Source organism: Eleutherodactylus coqui, chromosome 5 (genome assembly GCF_035609145.1).
Source record: "Eleutherodactylus coqui strain aEleCoq1 chromosome 5, aEleCoq1.hap1, whole genome shotgun sequence".
Lineage (NCBI taxonomy): Eukaryota > Metazoa > Chordata > Amphibia > Anura > Eleutherodactylidae > Eleutherodactylus > Eleutherodactylus coqui.
Genome location: NC_089841.1, coordinates 197,119,356 through 197,144,445, shown reverse-complemented (window position 1 = coordinate 197,144,445; position 25,090 = coordinate 197,119,356). Strand labels below are relative to the sequence as shown.

The 25,090-nt window shown below is 42.9% G+C and overlaps 1 protein-coding gene across 3 annotated transcripts in view; it reads right to left on the bottom strand.

Annotated features, from left to right (window-relative positions):
- The window catches only part of HOMEZ (homeobox and leucine zipper encoding), a 54,818-nt gene extending 32,973 nt beyond the window's left edge, over positions 1 to 21,845 (bottom strand). For 2 of the 3 annotated variants that reach the window (XM_066604011.1, XM_066604010.1), the window contains exons 1-5: positions 21,713 to 21,845; positions 20,552 to 20,671; positions 18,681 to 18,780; positions 18,337 to 18,546; positions 9,219 to 9,509 (exon numbers count right to left, since the gene is read on the bottom strand). In XM_066604011.1, coding sequence (XP_066460108.1) covers positions 9,262 to 9,509; positions 18,337 to 18,546; positions 18,681 to 18,780; positions 20,552 to 20,671; positions 21,713 to 21,724 — 690 coding nt within the window. In that variant the 5' untranslated portion in view covers positions 21,725 to 21,845 and the 3' untranslated portion in view covers positions 9,219 to 9,261. Of the gene's footprint in view, positions 1 to 9,218; positions 9,510 to 18,336; positions 18,547 to 18,680; positions 18,781 to 20,551; positions 20,672 to 21,712 lie in introns of those variants that run through there. The other variant, XM_066604008.1, reaches the window with a different exon arrangement.
- Positions 21,846 to 25,090: the final 3,245 nt, after the last annotated feature.

Here is a 25,090-nt window from a genome sequence, read left to right as displayed (position 1 = left end):
TTTTAGGGCTCCTTCACACTAGCGTATGTGTTTTTACATTCGCTTGGACACGCTATGAATTCGCATAAATAAACGATTTTCCGCAATCAAGTCCTGAGCTTAATTAGTGATTTCTCATCCATTCACACAGCCACGTGCGATATTTTAGTAAAAAAATACGTCGCAGTACAGAAACCCCTTGCTCGGCATAAATCCTTGGAATGACCTGAAATGCCTAAATAGAGGCGCCCGTAAGGTTTTCGCAGCATTGGAAGCTGCTAAACTGCCTTCCCTCCCTTTATTTTTTCCAGCTCCCATAGGAGTCTATGGGAGCCACCAGCATATATCAGTCGAAACATAGAACAGAACTATCTTTTTACCCAGCGTATAATAGCAGGCGTGGATTTCGGTCGCGTATGTTCTATTTTTTACTGTGCAATGTTTTTACACACCGCATAATCGCCTTTGTGAACGAATGCATTGGAAACCAATGACTCAGATGGTCTTGTATATTGGCCGGCCGTGAAAACGCGCCTACATAGCCACATATATATGCTCATGTGAAAAAAAGCCTTAGGCTTAGATCCATGGTTCCAATTACTCAGCCTAAAAAAAAAGTGTACATTAGTGGAGTAAGGATACCCATGTAACATAGCCATTCATAGTCACTAGATAGACAAAACGTTGCAGACATGAAAGCATAACTTTTTGAGTCAGCCTCGTATATTCCCAACAGATGCCGTGTGGATTTACCCTTACTGGTTGTAAACAAAGTGATTTAATTTCCCTTTAAAGGGCCACTCCGATGATTTTTTTATTCATTCATTATGTGGCTACCCCCCAGTATATATAAGTGGGCTAGTGTTACCTTGGTTAGTTTTTTTTCCTGCTGTTTGAAATTTCTAGCCTTGTTTTCCTCAGATGGTCATGTGATCTCAGTTCTGACCAGCTCAGATCATCTTGGGGGTTATGGATTAATTTTCTAGTCAGATTCTCAGTTTGTGTGATGCTGTTACATGGATCAACCAAAGAAATTGCCTAGAGGGGGATACAGACACTGCTATCACAGTTGCTGATGCCGATTACACAGCTCCTGTCACACAGCTATAATAGAAGAGATCACAGCTCAGCCTCTTGACTGTATACTTATGGTCTGTAGCTTATATAGGTGAATACAGAAGGTAATGCTAATTAAACCGTTCCCCTAGTAGGTAGAGTAGGTAGAATGGTTAAACCTTAGCTATTACTATGCTGATGAATCATGGGATTCATGTGACACTATAAGTAAAAAATCTCATTCTACAGATGGTGCCTGATAAGCATTAGACAGGAAGTGGAGGGAGAAACTGCAGGGAAGTGACTGGAATACACAGAGGACACCTCCAGAGTGTGACAGGTGATCAGCTAAGGGGGCCGGGATGGAAAAATCTTTTTTTTTTCGGAGTGGCCCTTTAAAACTTTGTGTGGCTAGCAAGATAAAATAGTTTGGAGACCTGTATGTTAGGTCGACTATCTACAATCGTATATTAGCCATGTTTAACCCTTTCCAATCCACTGTCTGACGTCTGAAGACATTCTGATTGAAGGCTGTACAGCTCTGATGTCGGAAGACGTCCAGCAGGGTATTCTTACAGTATATTACTGGCTGCTCTGTTGTTGGGGGCCTCTTTAGCATGTCCCATACCACAGTACGGGCTCTAGCCAGCAGCTGGCGCCATTGTATAATGGCAGAAAGAGAAAGCTCCCTAGGAAACCCTGAATATAAATTGGATTGCAAAGGGTTAAAAGATGACCTGATAGAAGCCAATGTGTTAAATTGGCTTATGTAGCTTCTTGTATTGGCCATGTTTAGCTATGTAGGCTTTTGTTCTCTACTGTACCATAAAAAAATGGCTTTATGAAATCCTTTGTGACATCCGGGAGATACAACATACAGGTATGATGCAGGGATTCAAAAATGAAAGTTTTTTGTTTAAAAAGATCCTTTAATTACAGAAAATATTTTTTTCTACTGATACAATATATTTCAGTTAAATTGTTACTTCTTATGTATTTTTACAGACCTACTAAGCTACAGTAAGTAGAGATTAGTTTTCCATAAATAGTGCCTATGACTAGTATTGTGAGCGTTACCTAGACAAAACAGAGAGCATGTTTGTGCTAAAGAAGCATTCATGGTTTCTGGTTTGGTTTTTGTATACATTAAGCAAAAGGGGAATCCGATTAACATTCATTGTACGAATGACCTGGAACTCTGGAACGCTCGGTCAGCATACAACAAATTACCCTATATTCATCACTTCTAGAGATGAGCGAGCATACTCGCTAAGGACAATTACTGGATCGAGCATTGTCCTTAGCGAGTATCTCCCCGCTCGGAAGAAAAGGTTCGGCTGCCGGCGCGGGTGAGAGGTGAGTTGCGGCAGTGAGCGGGGGGGAGAGAGAGATCTCTCCTCCATTCCTCCGCGCTGCTCCCCGCCGGCAGCTGAACCTTTTCTTCCGAGCGGGCAGGTACTCGCTAAGGGCAATGCTCGATCGAGTAATTGCCCTTAGCGAGTATGCTCGCTCATCTCTAATGAGTTCTTTACTTCAAAATCTCTCAACCTGCCAGCTGTCATGGAAACATTGAAATAACAGACTAACTGCTTTCCTTGTTGCTCTATCTTATCGTGGGCTACACTTTCCTCATACCCCCAAACCTGAGAACAGTCACGGTTGCTTCTGCTTTCTCAGTATACTTTCCAGGTCATTTCCCAGGTACCCTCACTTACTTTCCTTTGAGGTCCATATCCTTAGACTCACTCCTTCATCCATTCTCCCTGTTAGTGGTGATTATTTACAGACCCCCCGGACAATCCCGACAGTTTCTGGATCATTTTGTCCCCTGGTACCCCCCCTTCCTTTCTCATGATATACAGACTCTTATTATGGGTGATGTTAATATTCCCATTGATAACCCAATTTCTCCATCTGCCTCTCAAGTTCTATTATTAATTTTTTTTTAATTTAAAGTGGTTTTAAGATCTTGTTTCAATATATTTAACAAATTCAGAATGATTTTAATATTAAATTGCTCTCAAAAGGCTGCAGCTATTCTATTCAGCTATGCAGCTGAAGACTGTTGCTAAGGAAATCTGTCTTCAGCTGCATAGCTGAATATAGCTACTAGTAGTCACTAGTCATCTAACTAAATTATTTAATGTCCCTCTTTCTTGTGGTGCCTTTCCCACCTCTTTTATGCATGCTGTGATAACCTCATAACAAAGAAATTATCTCTGTATCAGTTCTGTGCTGCTGACTCTTCTCTAATATCCCTTTCATCTGTAAAGTTCTAGGATACTTGGTGTACTCCACCCTACGCAGCTAGTTCTCTGCTAACGTTCTCCTCAACCACGTACAATCTTGTTTTGCACTCCACATGCTGCAGAAACTCCCTTTACTACAGTCTCAAATGATCTCCTGATGACTAAATCTAATTGCAACTATTCTTTTTTGATTCCTATGAATCTCTCTGCAGCTTGTAACACTGTAGATCATCAACTCCTACTCTGTATTCTCCACTTAACTGGCCTTAAAGTCAAACTTTCTGGTGACTTTTTAGAATTACAGGGGGTGGACAAAATATGGAAATACTGTATGAAATGCACGCCTTACGGATGATAAATCATATTTCACAATACTACCAGTAAATTTTAACTTTATCAATAAGACATGCAGAGACCGATTGTAAGTAGAGGTAATATGACACAGATGCTGCCAGGCAAAGTTACAGAAATAAATGTAATATTTGTTTTACAATCTGTCAATAAACAAAGTTAAAAAGTTACCATCTGTCTGAGCAACGAGGTTCCATTGGTTAGGGGTTTCCATATTTTTGTCCACCGCCTGTAGCGGTCATGTGTATGTACATTAGAAATAGCACTATTTCTGGGCAATATTTGACCTGTATATGGCATTTTTCCCAAGCTATCCCCTCTTTTGGCTGTATCTCTAATTCTCGTTGTTTCTGAACCAGTGGGTGAAAAATAGCTTCTATGATGTCTCCCATACACTGCACACAGAGGAGAGCAGAGTATCTTCTTCTCTATCTCTCTGTAGCACACACAGAAATAACAGCATCATGTAGGATTGCCAGGTTGCCACGGGAGGTGGGGAGTTCTCCTTCAATGACAGTCTTCAAAAAGAGGTTGGACAGACATCTGTCTGGGATTATTTAATGAATCCTGCATTGAGCAGGGTGTTGGACCCCGATGGCCTTGGAGGTCCCTTTCAACTCTATGATTCTAGGTCATTATACAGCAGTACTGAGCAGGGTAGATGTGATTTCAGTAGCTCTAGGACAGTAAAACACTATTAGCTACAGCAGCATGTTTGTGTGAGTCTCTCTGCTTCTCTCTTTCTCTGCGACCGCATCCTCCCCACCCTTTTCTCTCCATAGACTTCTGTGTAAAGCATGAGACAACACCCACCAGTTCCTGTAATCCATTTTGGCGTCTCTGTTACTAGAGACAGACTTCACTTTACAACAGGCAGTGGACATCATATTAGAAGGAAGTAAGTCGCCTAGAGGCCAGCACTTTAGTGATTTTTCAGCACTTCTGTTTCTAAAATGTTTCTTGAGCTGCGCCAGTTTTCTGGAATGCGCTACCGTAGACAATCATGTTATTTTCTGATATCGCATTTTAAGTGTACCCCAAAAGCACATCCCTTTAAGGAGGCCTTATCTAATTCCTTTCTGTTTACCACTCTGTTACACAATTCCTCAGAACCTGATCCCTTTATCTCACGGTATCCGCCACAATCCATGAACCCTAATGCACTTCATATCTGTACATAGAAACAGAGAAAATGGACATCAGAAGAAATCCCCACGGTCCGTCTAGTCTGCCCCTATATTATTTCCTTTTTATTTCTCTCTTAGGCTAGATAGATGCTTATCCCAGGAAGCTTAATTCCCCCACCCCAACTAATCTGAGATTGTGCCCCCATGATCTAGTGTTTAGCTTCTTTATGAAAAACTTTTCTCATAAACCTTATTTAAATCTTGAACATATTTAAAGGCTTTAACCCCTTAAAGACACGGCCTATTTTGGGTTTAAGGATGCAACGATTTTGGGGGGATTTTCATTTCCACTTTTCAAGAGCCATGACTTTTTTATTTTTCCGTCGCCGTGGCCGTATAAGGACTTATTTTTTTGCATGACAAACAATTTTTTTTATTGGTACCATTTTTGGGTGCATATAATGTATTGTAAAACTTTTATTATTATTTTTTTAAGAGCAGGGAGAGAAAACACATCGATTCTGCCATGGTGTTTTAATTTTTTTTTTTAACAGTGTCAGAGTGCATAAATGACACAATACATCTTTTCTGCGGGTCGTTACGATTACAACGATTGCAAAAACATCATCATTTTCTAAGGTTTTTCCACTTTTGCACAGTAAAAATCCTTTTCTTTTGGAAATTATAATTATTTTTGCATCGTTGCATTCAAAGCCGCATAACTTTTTTATTTTTCCATAGTCGGAGCTCTGTGAGGGCTTGTTTTTTGTGTCACGAGTAGAGATGAGCGAACGTACTCGTTTCGAGTAATTACTCAATCGATCACCGGGTTTTTCGAGTACTTCCGTACTCGGGTGAAAAGATTCGGGGGGGCGCCGGGAGGCGTGGCGGAGCGGGGGGTAGCAGCGGGGAACAGGGGGGAGCCCTCTCTCTCTCCCTCTCCCCCCCACTCCCTGCTGCAACCCCCCACTCACCCACGGCACCCCCCGAATCTTTTCGCCCGAGTACGGAAGTACTCGAAAATCGCGGCGCTCGGGCGAAAAAGGGGCGTGGCCGAGTAGGTTCGCTCATCTCTAGTCACGAGCTGTAGCTATTATTTATACCATTTTTGGGTACATATAGCTTTGTGATCGCTTTTACTGCACTTTTTTTTTAGGTAAAATGAATAAAATAAGCATTTTTCCTCAGTTTTTTGCTGTGCAGGATAGTTAGTGTCCTCAAAATATAGCACAAGTTGTTATGGACACGATGATACCACACTTGGGGTTTTTCTTAAATTTTTTATTTTTTTCATATAAATAGGGAAAATGATTTAAAAAGGGTTCTCTTCTTTTTTTAATGTTTTTTTCTTTTTACACTATTTAGTTTTTTAACACGGTTTAGGTCCCTGAAGGGGAACTGATCCATAGCAGCTATGATTTCTATAGTAAAGCATTGCAGCACTTCTGTCCTGCAATGCCTTATTACTGGTTATAGCAATCATAGGCAATGGCAAAGCTGGTGTCCTGTTGCCATGGCAACCTGTTGGCCCTTCCCAATTACATCAGGGGGGCTGATAACGTCACAGAGGAAGCACGCTCCCTCGGTGAGCTTTTTAAATGCTGCAATCTACATAGATTGCAGCATGTAAGGGATTAACAGCGGGGGTCGCTGTCCCTATGCATCCCAGCTGTTGCAGCGGGAGGCCTGCTATCAGTAACAGCCAGCTCCCGCTACCGGATGCTGTAGGATCTCTTCAGATCCTGCGAGATCCACATGATGTAAGGTTACGTTATATTGCCTTAAATACCACCCTGCCATGATGTAACCTTACGTCCTGTGGCGGGAATGGGTTATTCATGTCCCCCCATTTACCTTTTTTCTTCCAGGCTACACAAATTAAGTTATTTAAGTCTTTACAGATAAGTTTTGTTCTTGAGACCTTCCACCATTTAGCCCAGATTTGGACTCATTCTATTTTCTCAATGCCTTTCTGTAGATAAGGTCTCCAGAACTGAATACAGTATTCCAGATGTGGTTTTACCAGAGCTCTATACAGCAGGATCACAATCTCTCTCTTTCTACTGGTAATACATCTAAATATGCAGCCGAGCTTCCTACTTGCTTTCTCTGATGTTTGATTGACTGTGGGCTCATTTTTAAGGGGGCTCATTTTGAAGCAGTCAGAAATCAGCACCCCTAAATCCTTCTCCTCTGAAGTCCTGGATAACAAAGAACAGTTGATACAATACTCAGGCCAAGGATTTCTTCTCTCGAACTGCATTATTTTACATTTGGAAACATTGAACTGCAGTTTCCATTGCTTTAACCATTTATCCAGTAAAGCTAAATTGTTTTCCATGTTCAAGACACCACCAGGAATATCAACTCTGATGACACAAAAATGTGTAATACCAAACAGGCAAACCTTATCTATTAAACCTTCTAATATTTCACTCACAAACATATTAAATAGAACAGGACAGACCCTTGTGATCCCCACTTGTAACTAGTCCCTGTTCAGAATACACTCCGTTAACAACACCCCGGTGTCTATCTTTTATCCAATTGCAAATCCACTGGACTATCAAAGAATTCAGTCCAATTTCCAATAACTTATCTATGAGCTCTTTATGTGGAACTCTATCAAAGGCTTTACTGAAAATCCAGGTTGGTGATATCCACGGCACCACCTTCATCAGTCATGCTGTTTGGGATCCAACAGGCTGCCAATTTTTTAAGTGGCCAAAAATCCTTTTACAGGAGAGTTTCCTTTAGTTTAGCTACTACAGATATCAAACTAACTGGCCTGTAGTTCTCGGATTCTTCTCTACTACCCTTCTTATGCATGGGTACAACATTGGCTATTCTCCAGACATCGGGAACATCACCTGTTCAAAGGGTCTGGTTAAATAAATCAGTTAAAGGTGCGGCAATCACAGTTTGGAGTTCTTTAAGAACTTTGGGGTGGATGCCATCTGGACCCATCACCTTATTCAACTTTAAACACAAAAGTCACCTACAACATCAGACTCCAAAAACACTGGATCAGAGACCTTACACCTAGAAGTACTACCAGGTCCAAGCATATTCTCATTCTGCAAACCAGCTCCTGAAAATACTGAATAAAAGTAGCTTATTTTTAGTAATATAGTTGTTTTTAACTATCCCTGTTTTTAATTTTTGTAATTCCACAGTTTTTCTTCTTTCTGTCACTAATATACCGGAGGGGTATCGTCTCTCTTAAAGGGGTTGTCCCGCGCCGAAACGTGTTTTTTTTTTTTAAACCCCCCCCCCGTTCGGCGCGAGACAACCCCGATGCAGGGGTTAAAAAAACAACCCGCACAGCGCTTACCTGAATCCCGGCGGTCCGGCGTCTTCATACTCACCTGCTGAAGATGGCCGCCGGGATCCTCTGTCTCCATGGACCGCAGGGCTTCTGTGCGGTCCATTGCCGATTCCAGCCTCCTGATTGGCTGGAATCGGCACGTGACGGGGCGGAGCTACACGGAGCTACACGGAGCCCCATTCAGAAAAGAAGAAGACCCGGACTGCGCAAGCGCGGCTAATTTGGCCATCGGAGGGCGAAAATTAGTCGGCACCATGGAGACGAGGACGCCAGCAACGGAGCAGGTAAGTATAAAACTTTTTATAACTTCTGTATGGCTCATAATTAATGCACAATGTACATTACAAAGTGCATTATTATGGCCATGCAGAAGTGTATAGACCCACTTGCTGCCTCGGGACAACCCCTTTAAGGAGAGCACCTAGAAGGTATGTGGAGACACCTAAAATGTGAGTGAGGAGACTTATAAGGCCATGCATGCTCCTCTGGGAAATATATGCAAATAAGGAAGATGGAACAATTCCTCTGCAGCACCACCTATTGGATAACAGAATAGGTGGCACTGCAGAGGTATTGTTCCATCTTCATTATTTGCATAATATACCTCAAAATCTTTTATTCTCCTCTTTAATGCATTTGACCATCTATCTATCTATCTATCTATCTATCTATCTATCTATCTATCTATCTATCTATCTATCTATCTATCTATCTATCTATCTATCTATCTATCTATCTATCTATCTATCTATCTATCTATCTATCTATCTATCTATCTATCTATCTATCTATCTATCTATCTATCTATCTATCTATCTATCCATTCATCCATCCATCCATCTATCGTGCCCGGCTCATGTAGTTTTATGTTTTCTACCCTATTTGGTAAAACATGTCCGGGCCATTGTACAGAACAAGTACTTTTACCTCTTCCCTCACCCTTATAGATTGTAAGCTCTTGCACTCAGGACCCTCAGTCCTACTATTTAAATTGCTTCTTAGTTTCTTACTCTGTACTTTGTGTTCGTCTGCACATGTAGCCTCTGATCTGTAAAGTGCTGCGGAATATATTGGCGCAATATAAATATTATTATCATTATTAACTTGTGCACTATAGAAGCTGCTCACCTTCCAAATTTTCCTTTTCAGTTTTTTTTGGATATATTCAGTCCTACTTTGTATCGGCTTCCCCAGCATTCAGTACTCCTTTAGGGTGACACTGTTGGCATAGAGGTTCCTTGCTTCCATATCCGTAGCAGTCTGGTCCCACACACTGACAGCAACCATTGTGAAACCAGCGGTATCTGGAGGATCCGGTAAACTCACAGGTTTCGTGACAACGTCTCATTGACATGCAGGTTTTAAAATACATCACAGTGCAGATACTGGATGTATTAACTGAAGACTGAGCAGGTACAGCTGAAGTGGAGAAGAGAGAAACCACTTAGTCTAATGTAAATATACATTGTACATAAAAACAAGCTAATGAACAGTAGAAGCAGCGACAAAGACATCGTTACTTCTCTTTTGCTATATAACTTTGTATCAATTTATTTGAACTGAAGAATTTCTTACATACAGCATTATGGCATTTTGCAGATATCACCTATTGTTTCATACTTTGTCACCATGAATGATTTTTTGATCTATAACTCCTGAGTGACCAGCCATGCATGTTTTTACTGCAGTCACTAAGGGCTCATTCACAAAAGCGTATTAGGCCTCAGTCACACAGGCGCATCGGCACCCGTACACCGGCGCCGACACCAGCAGACGGACGTACCTGAAGATGGCCGTCTCTCTGCAGCGCCGGGAGGAAGAACATGTGACCGGCTCCATTGCCGGTCATGTGTTCTATGATCAGCGCTGGAGAGAGACGGCCGTCTTCTAACTGTCAGTCACACGGGCGCATCGGCACCAGTGTACGGGTGCCGATGCGCCCGTGTGACTGAGGCCTGACAGGCACAATTAAAACCCATTGATTTCAATAGGTTCATTCACATGAGCGTATTTTTTCATGAAATGTGCGATCGTGTGAAAAAATATGCGGCATGTCTTATCTTGGTGTGTATTCTGTACTGTAGAAACTAGAGATGTGAGCCTACTCGCTAAGGCAAACTACTCGAGCGAGTAGTGCCTTATGCAAGTACCTGCCTGCTCGTCTCTAAAGATTCGGGTGCCGGCGGGGAAGAGTGGTGAGTTGCAGGAGTGAGCAGGCAGGAGCTGGTGGACTGGGAGAGAGAGTGAGAGAGAGATCTCCCCTCCGTTCCTTCCCACTCTCCCCCCCGCCGCTCCCCGCCCCCCGCCGGCACCCGAATCTTTAGAGACGAGCGGGCAGGTACTCGCATAAGGCACTACTCTCTCAAGTAGTTTGCCTTAGCGAGTATGCTCGCTCATCTCTAGTAGAAACCCATTGAATTCAATGGGCAAGTGTAAAGAATGCGCAAAGTAGGAAACCTGCATATTCACACAAGTGAAAAGACTGTTGATAGGCAGAAAAACACAAGCTGCATATTCACGGACTGAAATACGCATATGCCGGGGTGAATGCTCCTTAAAGGGCCTTAGGCTAGGCTGCTGTAGGAACACTGTGCGGTCAACCCAGGAACCCCATACCAGGAAATGTTATAGTGCTGCTTACTGACACCCGGGCTCCTGCTTTAATGGCCAGGAAACCTCTGATCTCAGTCATTTAACCCCTGGCATACAGCAATCAATAGCCACCATGGCTTCTAGGTGTTTGACAAGGTGAGGGGGCACCCCCGTCACCCATCGACATCCTGCAATGTAAACACAGGGTGCCAGTGGGTTTCCATAGCAACCAGAGTTCTGATATGCAAGCCAGTTTATTACATCCTGCCTCTAGTATGGTCTAGTAGGACAGCTGTTAAAGGCTCTTAAAGCTGTTATACTACACAATCACATCCTCTCCTGAGGGACAAAAAAAAGTTTAAAAAAAAAAAAAAGTCTTTTCCTACAAACCTCCTTATTAATAGAAAAAAATTGAAAATAAAATATATTAGATATTAACCACATCTGTAATGATCTGTACTATAAAAATGGTGGCAGCTGGCTCGGCAGACATCTAATCTGCCAATCAGCTATTGATAACCTATTCTGTAAATTGGTTGTGAATTTTTAAGGTCTGGAAAACTGGTGGTGAAGGCGCAACACTCTAAGCTGGTTGAACGCTGAAGGTCCAAGATGCCACAGTGAAAGCACTTCTTTTTTATTTAACAACATAAAGAACCAGCAAGTGAATACACGTTTCGGGGACGAACCCCTTCGTCAGTTCGGCTGGATTAAGCATTGAGTGATATGTACAAATAAATAGTGGAGGAGTAAGGCCGCCTGCACACGGCCAGGTCAGATCCCGCTTCAAGAATTCTCGCAGCGGGATGCGACCCGTACCCCGGTATTGAGTGTATACTTACCTGTCCGGCGTCTTCTCTCTCTGCACTGCGGTGTGACGGCTGGCGCACAGCCGCGCATGCGCAGTGCAGAGCCAGCGCATCAGTGGTGACGTTTCTGTGCGGGCCTCTGCGAGGCTCGCACAGAAATAGGACATGCCGCGATTTGTTTACCACGTGAGTTTTCACGCAGTCAAATCGCGGCTGTCTGCATAGGATTTCATTATCTAATGCAATCCTATGGCAGCGGGCATGGGCGGAAATTCTGCGGGAAATCCCACCACAGAATTTCTGCCCGTGTGCAGGAGGCCTAATTAACAAAGAAAGGGAAGAAAAAAAGGGAAAAAACAAAAATTCATACGCTTAATGAAATAATACGAATGTATCAATAAATATGATAAATATATAACAAGAACATAGAGAGGAATAGTAATAAAATAAATATGACAAAAATGGAAAGATAAAAGTAACTCTATACATCCGGTACATGTAGAACGACATAACTGTATACAAAGCAAATAGGATGAAAACAAATCATGAGTTTAATAACAATATTGAAAATATCAACATAAAAGCAGGTGGACTGAGGATCATGTGGCTGCTTCCGGCTGACCATTTATTGTACATATCACTTAGGCCGCCTGCAGACGAGCGGGTCGGATTCGGCAGCGAGAATTCTCGCCGCGGGACCCGACCCGAGAGCCTGCAGGGACGAGCGCGTACTCACCCGAGCCTGGCGGCCCCGGCTCTTTCATGTGCCGGCCGTCACGCAGCCGGCGCATGCGCAGACCGGAGCCGGCGGCCAGGTGAGTGCGTGCCCCGCACGAAAATAGGACATGCCGCGGTTTGTTTGCCGCGCGAGATTTCGCGTGGCCAAACCGCGGCCGTCTGCATAGGAGTGCGTATTGTAATGCACTCCTATGCAAACTTTCAGTGGCGGAAATCCCGCGGCGGGATTTCCGCCCGTGTGCAGGCGGCCTTAGTGTTTAATCCAGCCAAACTGACGAAGGGACTCGTCCCCGAATCGCGTATTCACTTGCTGGTTCTTTATGGTGTTAAATAACAAAAGAAGTGCTTTCACTATGGCATCTTGGACCTTCAGCTTCCAACCAGCTTAGAGTGTTGCGCCTTCACCACCAGTACTCACATTCTGTTTCGCTATCGGTGTTTAATGACACTGGGTGACGCACAAACAATCTTTTTGGGAATACTTTTTCAAACCATTATTTTGGTGGAAATCGTTTTTTTTCATCAACTGTAGTCTAATGTGTATGGGCACCTTTAGCGTATCAACACATACCCAGGCATTGGCTGTACCCTTCAAGGTTTCCAAACATGATGATCAGAAGCTTTTAGCAGACACACAGTCTAAGCACTTGGGGGAAAATTTCCTAAAGGCCCTTTTACTCGGGCCGACAGTCTTTTAAATGACTGACATCACCGCTAAGGTCGGCAGCACTCGTGCAGAGCATTTAAACTGAAAGGCTTGCCGCCCACTAGTTGGCTTCTCGTCCGCTTCTCACCCAGCACTTCACCTCCAATGTTGAGCGGGGAGCATTTACACAGAACGAGAAACCAGCGAGCCAACAAGGTTGAAAAGTCAGCTGTAATAACCGTCAACGACAAGTGAGCAATTCTTTCGCATTCACACTGAGCAATTATCACTCAAATTTGTTTGAGCAAATTTTGAGCAATAATCGTTACGTGTAAATGGGCCTTAAGCCTGGCATTTCTGACGCCGAGCTTAGTACCGTTTTCCCCAGCCCACAAAGTATTTAATACATCAAGAAGCACAAGCCTCTTCATGCATTAAGCGCATCCCTTCTCAGATATGTACACCTGCTCCGGACCAGTTGTACATTTCTGCCATGATTTACAACAGTTTCTGGCATAAGTTCTACATAAATCTGTCACATTGGGGTGGCCATGGCCCCTCACGAATTCTGCGACTTTTCTACGCCAGTTTTCTGACATGAAGCCTTTTTAAATGTCCCCCTTAATTTTAAGAGCTTGGGGGTACCTCAAATGCTGATTGCAGCGTCTCCTACGAGACGTTTGAAAGTTTGGGCTAAAAACTACTTTTAAACTTCTGATGGCAGACACCGCTGTCATCATTCTGGAGGTATCCTTTAACGTCAAGGCATGTATTCCCAAGGTTACAGGCACTAGTGTTAAGACGTTATGGCTGCTGAGACTTCGGACTCTCAACTCCCTTAAAGAGGTTTCCCATAAACCACAAATATCACCTATCCACAGGATAAATGTATGATCACTGGGGGTTCGATCAACAGAGACTCCAGTCATTACTGTGTCCTTGTGTGAATGGAATGGTAGTGTACATGGGCGTAACTATAGGGGATGCAGGGGATGCGGTTGCACCCGGGCCCAGGAGCCTTAGGGGGCCCATAAGGCCTCTCTTCTCCATATAGGGAGCCCAGTACTATGAATAAAGCATTATAGTTGGGGGCCCCGTTACAGGTTCTGCATTGGGGCCCAGGAGCTTCAAGTTACGTCTCTGGTAGTGTACATGGCTAGTGCTGCTCCATTCAATGTCTATAGATAAAACAGTACAGTTTTCAGCTATCCTGTATGGCAGTGGCAATTCTCCAGGGCCGTGCTCCCCTTGGAGGTCCCCAAACTACAAATAGATAGTAGAACAGGAAAATAGTACTTGACTACCCTACACCAGTATTTCTCAACCCAAATACTTAACAAAAGGTCATGATTTCAGGATGTCCTATATCGAGAACATCTGTGGCAATTTTTCAGGCACTGACCATAATTACATCACTTGTAAACTACTAAGGAAATCCTGAAAACATGATCTGTTGGGGAATACTTGAGGACTGGAGTTGATAAACACTACCCAAGACCACCCAGACTTTACAGATTCTGCACATTCCACTAACCTAGACCACTAGGGATTTAACGATTAACCCCTTCAGTGCCCTAGACCTCTAGAAATGTTAATATTAAACCCAGGTATGTAACCAGGAATTGTTTTAGCTTGTAGAAATAATCACTGAGCGGATAGCAAAACATCGTCTGGCAATCTGAGCAAAAATAGCATCTGAATTTCAGGTAGTGAAAATATTAAAACAGCATTCCAATACCAGATTGGTGGGGCTACAACACCTAGCACCACCACTGAGCTGACCGCTGTCTGTGGCAACCCACTTTTTTCCAAACCCCCTTAATCCTTTCCTGACCCGTGACATAAATGTACAATATGGGTGGGAAGGAGTTCCGGAAACATGCAAAACGATTACAGTATGTGGATGGGATGGACTCAGGAGTTGAGCCTGTGCCATTTGCATCGGGAGAGGACTGTGACTAACATCCAGTGTCCTGCTGCAAAGGCAGGAATTGGCATGAGCACTGATCCCGCTGTTAACTCCTTACATGCCACAGTCAATGTTTATCACAGCATGTAAATGGAAAACAATAATGCAGTGCAGTACAAGAGTATTGCAGTCTATTATCTAAGTAATTATAAATTCACAAGTTCAAGTCCACTAAAGGAGATATTAAAAAAGGTGATAAAAATCAAAATACTAACAAAAAATTCCACATTAAAGAAAGGGTTTCCTTTTTTCCTGTTTTGTTACAAATAAAGCCATATGTTTCTTATTGCCATCAATAAGTTGAAAACACTTTTAATCCCAAATTTCAAATGCTGTTAAAAAAAAATCAAAAAAGGAGTCAAAAAGCTTTTTTTGTTTATTTTTCCTCTTAAAAAAAAACACAATTAACCCTTTCCAATTCACAGACGTCTTCCTACATACTGATTGAAGCTTGTACAGCACCAATGTCAGAAGACGCCCAACAGGGTATTCTGACCATTTATTGCCAGCCACTCCACTGTCGGAGCCTCTCTGGCGCACACACTGGCTTTAGCCAGCAGATGGCACCGTTGTATAACAGCAAAAAGAGAAAGCCTTTTAGGAAACCCTGAATCCAAAATTGGATTGGAAAGGGTTAAATTCATCAAAAAAGTCAATGAAGGGTTTCCCAGTATCAAAATAATTTAGCACTACAAAGATGCTTTGACTCGAGCAGAATATTTTCACAATATGCACTGTTTGACACAAAAAATTCCACTCCCAACATCCACAGGTCTTTGTGTAGACTTAGATGTGGAACTGAAAACTGGCTTAACTTTGCCAGCAATTCTGCATTAAAATCCACATGCAGCCATGCGGGTTTTGGAGTGGAACTCCGTAGCAGCAGATTAAATTTCGTCCTGTAGTGCGTATTGCAGAAATATTTAGCTCATGTGAAAGGAATCTCTGTTGACTGTTGTCTAGATGTTCCAAATAAGACCTGAGAAATTAATAATAGGCAGGGAGGCAAGAACACACACAGTTTGTGGACAACCCAAGAGGGGCTCCAACCACTCAACGAGAATCAGGTGTTGGCTACCAATGAGAACACGGAATAACAAGTAAAAAGATATACAAAGTATGCATTCACTATTGTAAAAAAAGGATGCCAAAATTAGGTTCATTCTATAAAGTTGTTAATACATTCTCTTGCGCATGTCTGTGTGAGATAATAAACTAACTCAAGGTCACATTTTTAGAGAAGCAACACTAAAACAAAAAATAAGTACTTAACCCTTAGTTACTTTTCGGTTATTATTATCACCGGCATGTCCAGCGATGAGCCCCTCCCCACAGCGTACAGCATCAAAGACATTTCGCTAGTTGTCATAAGATCTAGTGGGTCTGCCTAAAACAATGCTGTCTATAGCAGTAATAGAGAAGTCATCATCATCACCACTGGCATCGATGATGATTCCTACATTACTCTACTGAAATCAGAGCTGGTTCAGGCAAACAACATATATCAAAATCTGCGAAGTGTGCATCTCTCCCGATGGTGATGTGAGATACTCCTAAATCAGAGCAAGAGTTTGGTCTGCAGTCAATAAAGCACTTTCTTTTTCATATAGGTTATTTGGGTGTTAGATGATTGATTGGAAGGCTGTTTTATGTGTTTACTCAGGCTACATTACATTTATTAAAGAAACAAAACCCATCTGGTTGGCACAATATGCGTTGGGTTTTATGTGACAGCACTTTTCTTGTAATGAACAGTCTCTTGATACTAAGACATAATCCATTATTAGCATTACTAAACAGTAGCTTACTGCAATCGTGAGGAGGGAAAGTACAGTTTTGGCAGTCGGTGCCTTTCTGGTTGCCAGATAGTGTTTAGAATTTTAGTAAAGTGAGCTTCATTAATAAAATATCTAAGATTGCCTGTCCTGGTCTACTATCATATATGCGCAGGGCTGCACTGAGTTTCCTGTTGCACAGAAACCCTCTGACACCACAAATGAGAAGCAGCCACACAGTTAGAGGTAAAGGGGTTTTTTTAGGTTAAGAAAAACATGGCTGCTGTATCACAGAAATCGGGTGCACTGTGAATAGGGAAAGCCGTCTGCAGCATAGAACGGCTTCACCTTCACAGTTCGCTCCAGGGGCAAGAGACGCTGGCTGCAGAGCCACCAAAACAACGGTGAGAATCACCTGCTTAGAATCGCCTATTCTATATATATTCTTTGGCGAAGAGTTTTAGGGCAGCAGAAATGCGCCCTCACTATGCTCTCATTCACAACCTGAAGGTTGCAGGTTCAATCTCCGTGTTGTTCTTCAGGTAGCCAGCTCAAGGTTGACTCAGCCTTCCATTCTTTCAAGGTTGGTAAAATGAGTACCCAGCTTGCTAGGGGCTAAAAAGATGACTGGGGAAGGCAGTGGCAAACCACCCCGCAAAAACAGTCTGCCGAGAAAACGTCACCATTAGAGATGAGCAAACGTGCTCGTTTAGGACAATTACTCGATCGAGCGTCGATTTTTTTGAGTAACTGCCTACTTGGACGAAAAGATTCGGTGGGCGCTGGGGGGCGGGGTGGAACAGGGGGGGGCTCTCTCTTTACCCCCACTGCCCCCCGCAACCCCCTGCTCACACCTGGCGCCCCCTGAATCTTTTTGCCCGATTAGGCAGTTACTCAAAAAAAGCGATGCTCAATCAAGTAATCGCTCTAAACGAGCACGTTCGCTCATCTCTAGTCACTATATGACATCACCCAAGGAGTCAGTCATGACTCAGTGCTTGCACCAGGGGACTTTACCTAAATATCTAGAAACATCGTAAGCCACACTCTCTCACTAAGCTTGGTCTACTATTTTGAAAAGTGCCAATCGTGTTCTAGAATCTAAAAAAAGTCACAAATTATCATGCAAAAAAGCGATGTGCGAATATTTGTGACTTTTTTACACCACATGGGAAAACGTATGTGTCTCGATAAATTTCCCCCATGTAGATTAAACTTGCTCACCATTAGAGATGAGCGAGCACCGAAATGCTTGGGTGCTCGTTACTCGAGCTGAGCTTTTGTTAATGCTCGAGAGCTGGGATCGAGTAACGAACCCCATTGAAGTCAATGGGAGACTCGAGCACTTTTTTCCGGATCTCTCTCTACTTTACACAAGCACCACATGGTGTTTCCTCGAGTAATCAGTTACTTGACAATATCAATGCTCGACTTAAATGAGCATGTTCGCTCCTCTCTACTCACCATACTTCCCAATATTGCCTTCTGAATTAATACCTAGATACTTTCTACAGTTTATACAGTGCAGTGTCTGAGATGTCAAAAGAAGTCTATCTTTCATACGTTTTATTCACATGAGGATCCACGCTTGCCTCTGGCTATCAAATAAGAAAAAAAAAACTGCACCAAACTATCCCATGTGAGCTTAAATTAAGTAGAATGAACAGAGCTAAAAAGAAGTTTTGATGGAAAGACTCTTCAGACTTTCAGCACATACCTGTGTGTGCACCAAGCAGAATGTGATCCAGGTGAGATTGCTGACTGAGCTCTTTAGTGATGGGCAGTGTGTGTACATTCCAGTCCATAGCCGCATCTCCTTGCAGTTCACTCAAGGACTGAAACAGAGAAGGAAGTGGGATAGGCAACACTTCCAATGAGCTTCTCCGAGCCGCATGCTTACGGCTTCCCTTACTTTCACTGCATAAACCTGAGGAATGGAAAGAGGAGTCAAAGGTTTTCCTATAAATGTAGACAGCGCGTTTCACATAGCAGTCTATAACGTACAGTTCAAGTCTTTCAGAATTTGCAGGTTTTTCCTGCTATGTCATTCAGTCTGCTTACCCACACAGCTGCAGCACTGGTCCCAAAGACTCCCAAGACACAGCATGCAATCTGGACAGCAGGGACAATCATCTTCTTTCATGTTGCACTGGCAGAGCTCCTGAGAAGAGATCATATTAAGGATCAAAAGGCTCTAACCAGGAAATGAGTAAAAGAGAAAGGCTACAAGTTGGTAATATTGAGGAAGATGTATTAAAATAAATGCGTCAAAATTCTATCTGTGCACCCAAAAAACTGGTGTTCATGCCATGTACTTGGTTAAGGGGTTAAGTGAAGTTGGGGGGGGGGGGGGCCCAAGACAAACATTTGCACCCAGGCCCATGAGCCTTTAGCTACGCCCCTACCACTGGCGTAACTATAGGAGATGCAGGGGATGCGGTTGCACCCAGGCCCAGGAGACTTAGGGGGCCCATAAGGCCTCTCTTCTCCATATAGGGAGCCTAGTACTATGAATACAGCATTATAGTTGTGGGCCCTGTTACAGGTTTTCAATTGGGGCCCAGGAGCTTCAAGTTATGCTTCTGTGTTAAGGGGTAAGGAGAAGTTGGGGGGTCCCAAGATAAACTTTTGCACCCGGGCCCAGGAGCCCTTAGCTACGCCTCTGCTATGACCCCAACGCTGCAAGGCAACGGTGCTAAACACTGAGCCCCATTGCTGCGCACAACTTATGTGCCTCACTTGACAAGCGGGCATGATTTTGGAACAAAGGAAGCCAACGGATAAGTGCTGTCTAAAGATGTGCCAAATTTATGATCCAGCATAAGCCATAGTGGTGCATTTTTATACTGCCTGGTTTAAGTTTAGACAGCCAACTAGACAGCCTAAATATCAGGAACCGTAAACTTACCTCAATGTATACAGCTTGCGGGGTAAAAACATCTCTTGGTAGAATCTGTATCCTCACTTATAACATTTGATTAGCACATTCTAGTTCTAGTAGATCAGAACTATACATTTGCAGTTACCATCAAAACGGCCTTTTGAATTAAATACAGATATCACTTCCTTTAGCAAGAATATAAATAGTCAATTTTATCAAAAACATATAACAATGGTGGACAGCCTGCCATGTCATAGGGGCCTCAGGTGCAGTCTTTGACGCTATCAGATGGACATATGTTCAGCAAGAAAATGGGTAGGCAAAACACACATAGGGCTTGTTTACCTGGCCATATTTAGGGTCTATATTCTCCCTATGCTGCAATACGAAACCAGCTGAGATATATCTATCACAGCATTGTAGACTAAATGGACAGCTTCAAAGGATCAAGGGACTTGTGGCATTGGAAAAAACATGGTCAGACCAGTTTGACACAACTGAAGTTCATTTCTGCGACCATATAATGGCCACAAATCTAGGACCAACTGTGGATATGATCAGTTGAACTAACGGTATCAGAAGTCCCTATGGAGCTCTTACTTCAGGCAATCAGATCCGCAGTCAGTCCAGGACTTGTTGCTGCAATATGAGCATAGGAGGGCGCTCGTATCATGCTTGTGTGAAGTTGATCTAATGAAGAGTTGGATGTAAAAGTTTAAGCTTAGACTTGGTTGGATAAAGGCTGCCTGTCCGAGCGATTTTCCACCGCAGGGAAGCACTTAAGGTCACCGCGATGAGCCTATCTTAATGATAGGTTTATTGCGGAGAATCGCGGCATGCCACGAAAATTGCTATGGATCGCTCTTGTACATCGGGGTGCGCTTTCCATAGCTAACCTATGGAAAGTGTTTCAAGCATGATCCACGCTATGAAATATCGCCCATGGACAGCCAGCCTAATGATCTGTCAACAAGAGTGCTGATGTAAAACTAGAATATTTATGGTTTCACTTTAGGATCTGCAGAAAATGCACCCCTGCCCAGTATCTTACCTGCAGGAGGCATTTGCTAACATCACTTGCACAGAGAGCTTTGTTGCAACCGGCTACGGATGAGATCCAAGTACAGTAAGTTGTGGCCAATATGAGCCCTGCCAGATGCCATGTTTTTACCTGTCAAGAATAAAACATATCATTTGTAACATTAGTTTTACTCTGGCACAGCATATAACCAGTGTGATAATTAGCAAAATTGCTATGTACTTTAGTTATCTAAAATTATGTTTTTGTGTTGAAAGATCCCCCTAAAGTGCGGTCTCCTTTCCCCCTAGCTTGTGTCCACTATCTGCTAGCACTTGATTGACTGGAGACGCTGGGACAACAGAGCAAGGGATGAATCATTCTGCTCATTGAACTGTATGTAGAGAGCAGAGAAGAAGGAAAAGAGCAGATACACCCACACACAGAGAGCTGCAAGTAGAGCTAATGCTGAGATCTTCTGCTGTATATATACTGCTAAATCTTTTGTACATTCCTGCATAATGAGCTTATGCCTGTATGCGTGTAATAGGCATTTAGAAAGCAAGATCTCTGTAGTTCCCTGCATACAGTCTATAGCACACAACACAGCAGCAGGCTCCTCCCATCAATCCTGAGAGGAGGTAAAGCCTGCAGAGGGAAAATGGGGAAAAATACAGGATACAAGTCATTTAATGTCCAGAAAGAGGGTTATTTGTCATGGAAACACACATGGCAGCTTATTCTGAAAAGTTATCTGAAAACTCAAGAGTTTAGATTACTATGATGAGTTAAAGAAACATGACAAACCATATTATAGTTAACTTATAGAAATAGATTTAAAACTAGTATGGCATGTCATATGTCAGGCTCTGATATGAATGTACATGTTAGAACAGAGCGAATTACGCTGCCCATTGCCCTCGGAATAGGTGCTGCCGATCACTAGCAACATGAAATGTGGGGGTATTAATATTAAAATATTATGCATTTACTGTAAAGTGTTATACTTATTTTCTCTTTTTCTTCCCTATGCCCCCTCTCTCTTCTCAGTTGGACGGATTTAGGTGGACTGGGTGTGCTACTCTGTCGGATATGTAAAGTAAGAAGGAAACAGCCACATTGTGACCATGCCTGTAATGGATACATAACTCACACTGCAACGTATTGTATCCTACTCCAAGTCCTGTAACTTACCTTCAAGGCCATATTCACCCACAACACAGTGGAAAATAGTCAGTGTTTCTGTTGCTGCTTCTGTTTTGGTGGAGGGCTGTATGAAAGGAGCGTGTGTAGCAGAGGAGACTTGCTTGTAAGAAAAAGGGGGAAGTCTGAGGAGTTTAAAAGAGAGGGGGCCCGAGAAGAAGGAGTGCGGGGAGGGAAGGGGAGGCTGTCACAGAGAGACTAAGTTTCTATTGGGAGTAGAGAGAAAACATGTGGAAAAGATTATAATTTGGATTGGGGCCAAGACAAAATGTAGAGCTGAAGGTGGAGAGGAAACAGTTACAGGGGGAGGGTAGATCCATGGGGATGAGTGAAGAACAGTCACGACATGGGACACTTTTTATGTTCAGGATCTTAAAACTTCATATCCTCTCCATATAATATCCATAGACACGAAGTCTGCCGTGCCTCTAGCTAAACTTGTCTAACATAGGGTTACTTGTCAGGCTGGTCGTCCAGGGGGAGAAAATGTTTTATCCAAGTGTACAGTGATGATTTGTTGCCACTGAAGATGTCATTACTTGGATGACAAGGTGATTAGCAAACAGATTAGCTCAGAGTAAAACACCGCAGAGGCAAAAGGCTCAGAAATACATCATTTAGGTAAACTTTCATCAGACTTTACTCATGTTCTTGAATAGCAGCTTGTCCTAGACTTGCATCATGGCTGCATTTACCACCCTGTTCGTAAGTAAGTTACAAGGAGTGCAGGGCAGGGAGTCCTGGCAGGTGTAATTCTGCACCCCAAGCATACAAATATTAAAACTATATCAAAAACAGGGTGTGGGATCCCAGTAAAACAGTGCAGGACACATGTAGATAGAACATGCGCAAAGATAATATGTCATATATCTGACATTCACTGTTAAAGAGGATCTGTTAGCTGCCATGACGTGGCTGTTTTAGTATTTACTTCTTCATAAAATAACAATTTAGAACATCTTCCTTGGATCTATACGTTTTGCTGTATCTCTGTTATAACTTTTATGAATAAATTGCCAACTGGGTCTTACCATTTGGGGGTGTTCATATACAATCTGCCACTGTTCAACCACCATTGAAAAGCCAGAATATTTAGAAACATACCCCATTGACATGAGGAATGGTGCCACCCAGTTGTACATTTATTCATAAGGGACCTTTCACACGGGACATTTCTGCGTCACAATGTTATCCCTATGGGCTTGAATTTCTCACCTGTTAAAATCCACGGATCTTTACTTCTAAACCGCAAGATTAAATTCCGCAGCGGAAAAGCTTTGTGTTGTAGAATAAACCTTTGCAATCCAATTTTGGATTCAGAGTTTCTTAGGGGGCTTTCTCTTTCTGCCGTTATACAATGGCGCCATCTGCTGGCTAGAGCGAGTACTGCAGTATGTGACATGCCGGAGAGGCCCCCGACAACAAAGCGGCCAGTAATCTACAGTAAGAATACCCTGCCGGACGTCTACCGATGTCGGAGCTGTACAGCCTTCAATCAGAATGTCTTTAGACGTCAGACAGCGGATTGGAAAGGGTTAAGGACATCTTGCTGAATGGTTGTGGCAGATTTCTAACATACAGGAGATATAATTCCATAATAAGGCCTCCTGTCCATGGCCGCGTCGGACTCTGCGAGTGGAATATCGCAATGGAGTCTGACACTGCGCCCCACAAAGGCCCCATACTCACCTCTCTGGATCCGGCGCATGACGCGCTGGCGGTGGACGGTGACATGTAATCACACGATACTTCCGTCTATCTCTGTGAGGTAGCTATATAAATATTGCACTTAATTATATATATTTAGGATTATAGCAATCATTGTCGCTATAAAGGAAATCTGATTTCCCCTAATCAGATGGGTGTCCAGATAATTATGGTGTCATAGGTTTGATCTTTGAAATGTCATTATTTTCTTGGACCGTAACAAAAAAATTATGATTATGTACCTGTAATTTGATTTTTCTGCTCGCACAACAGCACCATGAGAAGGGGCCTCCTTTTTAGGGACAGGATATCTGGGTAAAAAGAAGCATATTCTCTCTCCCCACAGTGAATTACGAAGACTCAAGTAGGACTGATGATGCAAATAAATACCATATATACCACTTTGAGGGCATAAGGACACACCCCAAGTGAAAAGAGTTGAGAAAAAGGTACAAAACAAACTGTTTTCTGGTTTGGTTCTTTTGCTGGTGACCCTATACTAAACCAAAGGGTGGGAAAAGGTCATACTGTGAGTAAATCAAATTACTAGTACAGAAATCGCAATTTTTCCCTCTCCCCATGACAGCACAGTGAATATATCAGAAGCTTTAGGGAGGGACCACCACCTGAAGTACTTGGCAACCAAAAGAACGATCACCCGCACTGAAATATCCAACCTATAGGGATTAAAAAGGTGGGAGGAAAAGACCAAACCACTGGCTTGTTTGATCAGTGCTGGCTTCCTTGTGTTTTACCCAGGAAATTGCTACTACTCTAGTGGTTTGGAGGAGGGCCACTATCCATAGAGTCATATGTCAAACATATTGCTTGTTTAATCAAGCCTTGCTAGTTTTCATCCCCCCTTTTTCCCCCAAACTGGAGAAGAGATTGGGAGACTTCCTGCACTCTTAGGCAACCTGAAGATATTGAAGGATACATTCCCTTACTTCTAGAGCATGAAATTCCTGTCCCATTGTATTCTTTGGGTTCATACAAAAGGAAGATAGATTAAACTCCTGGGAACAATGAAAATGACAGACTACTTTTGGTACAAAAGCTAGATCTAGCTTAAGAAGAACCATATCTCCCAGATGCTTCATGTAAGGAATCTTAATGGACAAAGCCTGTAATTTCCTCATAAAAAGGCAGATGTATTGGCCACAAAAAAAAAACATTTTGAGAGTGATATCTTTGATTGAGGTCTCAGAAAAAGGTTCAAAGGGAGATTTAGTTAGGACTATATTTAGGTCCTGTGATATATTCTAGAAGTGGCCTTAAAGATCATTGCTACCCAGGGATCTGCAGCTAGTTTTAAGTCAAAAAGGACACTCAAGGCAACTACATGAACTTTAACGAGAGTTAAAGGGGTTGTCCCGAGGCAGCAAGTGGGTCTGTACACTTCTGCATGGCCATAATAATGCACTTTGTAATATACATTGTGCATTAATTATGAGCCATGCAGAAGTTATAAAAAGTTTTATACTTACCTGTTCCGTTGCTGGCGTCCTCGTCTCCATGGTGCCGACTAATTTTCGCCCTCCGATGGCCAAATTAGCCGCGCTTGCGCAGTCCGGGTCTTCTGCAGTCTTCTATGGGGCTCCGTGTAGCTCCGTGTAGCTCCGCCCCGTCACGTGCCGATTCCAGCCAATCAGGAGGCTGGAA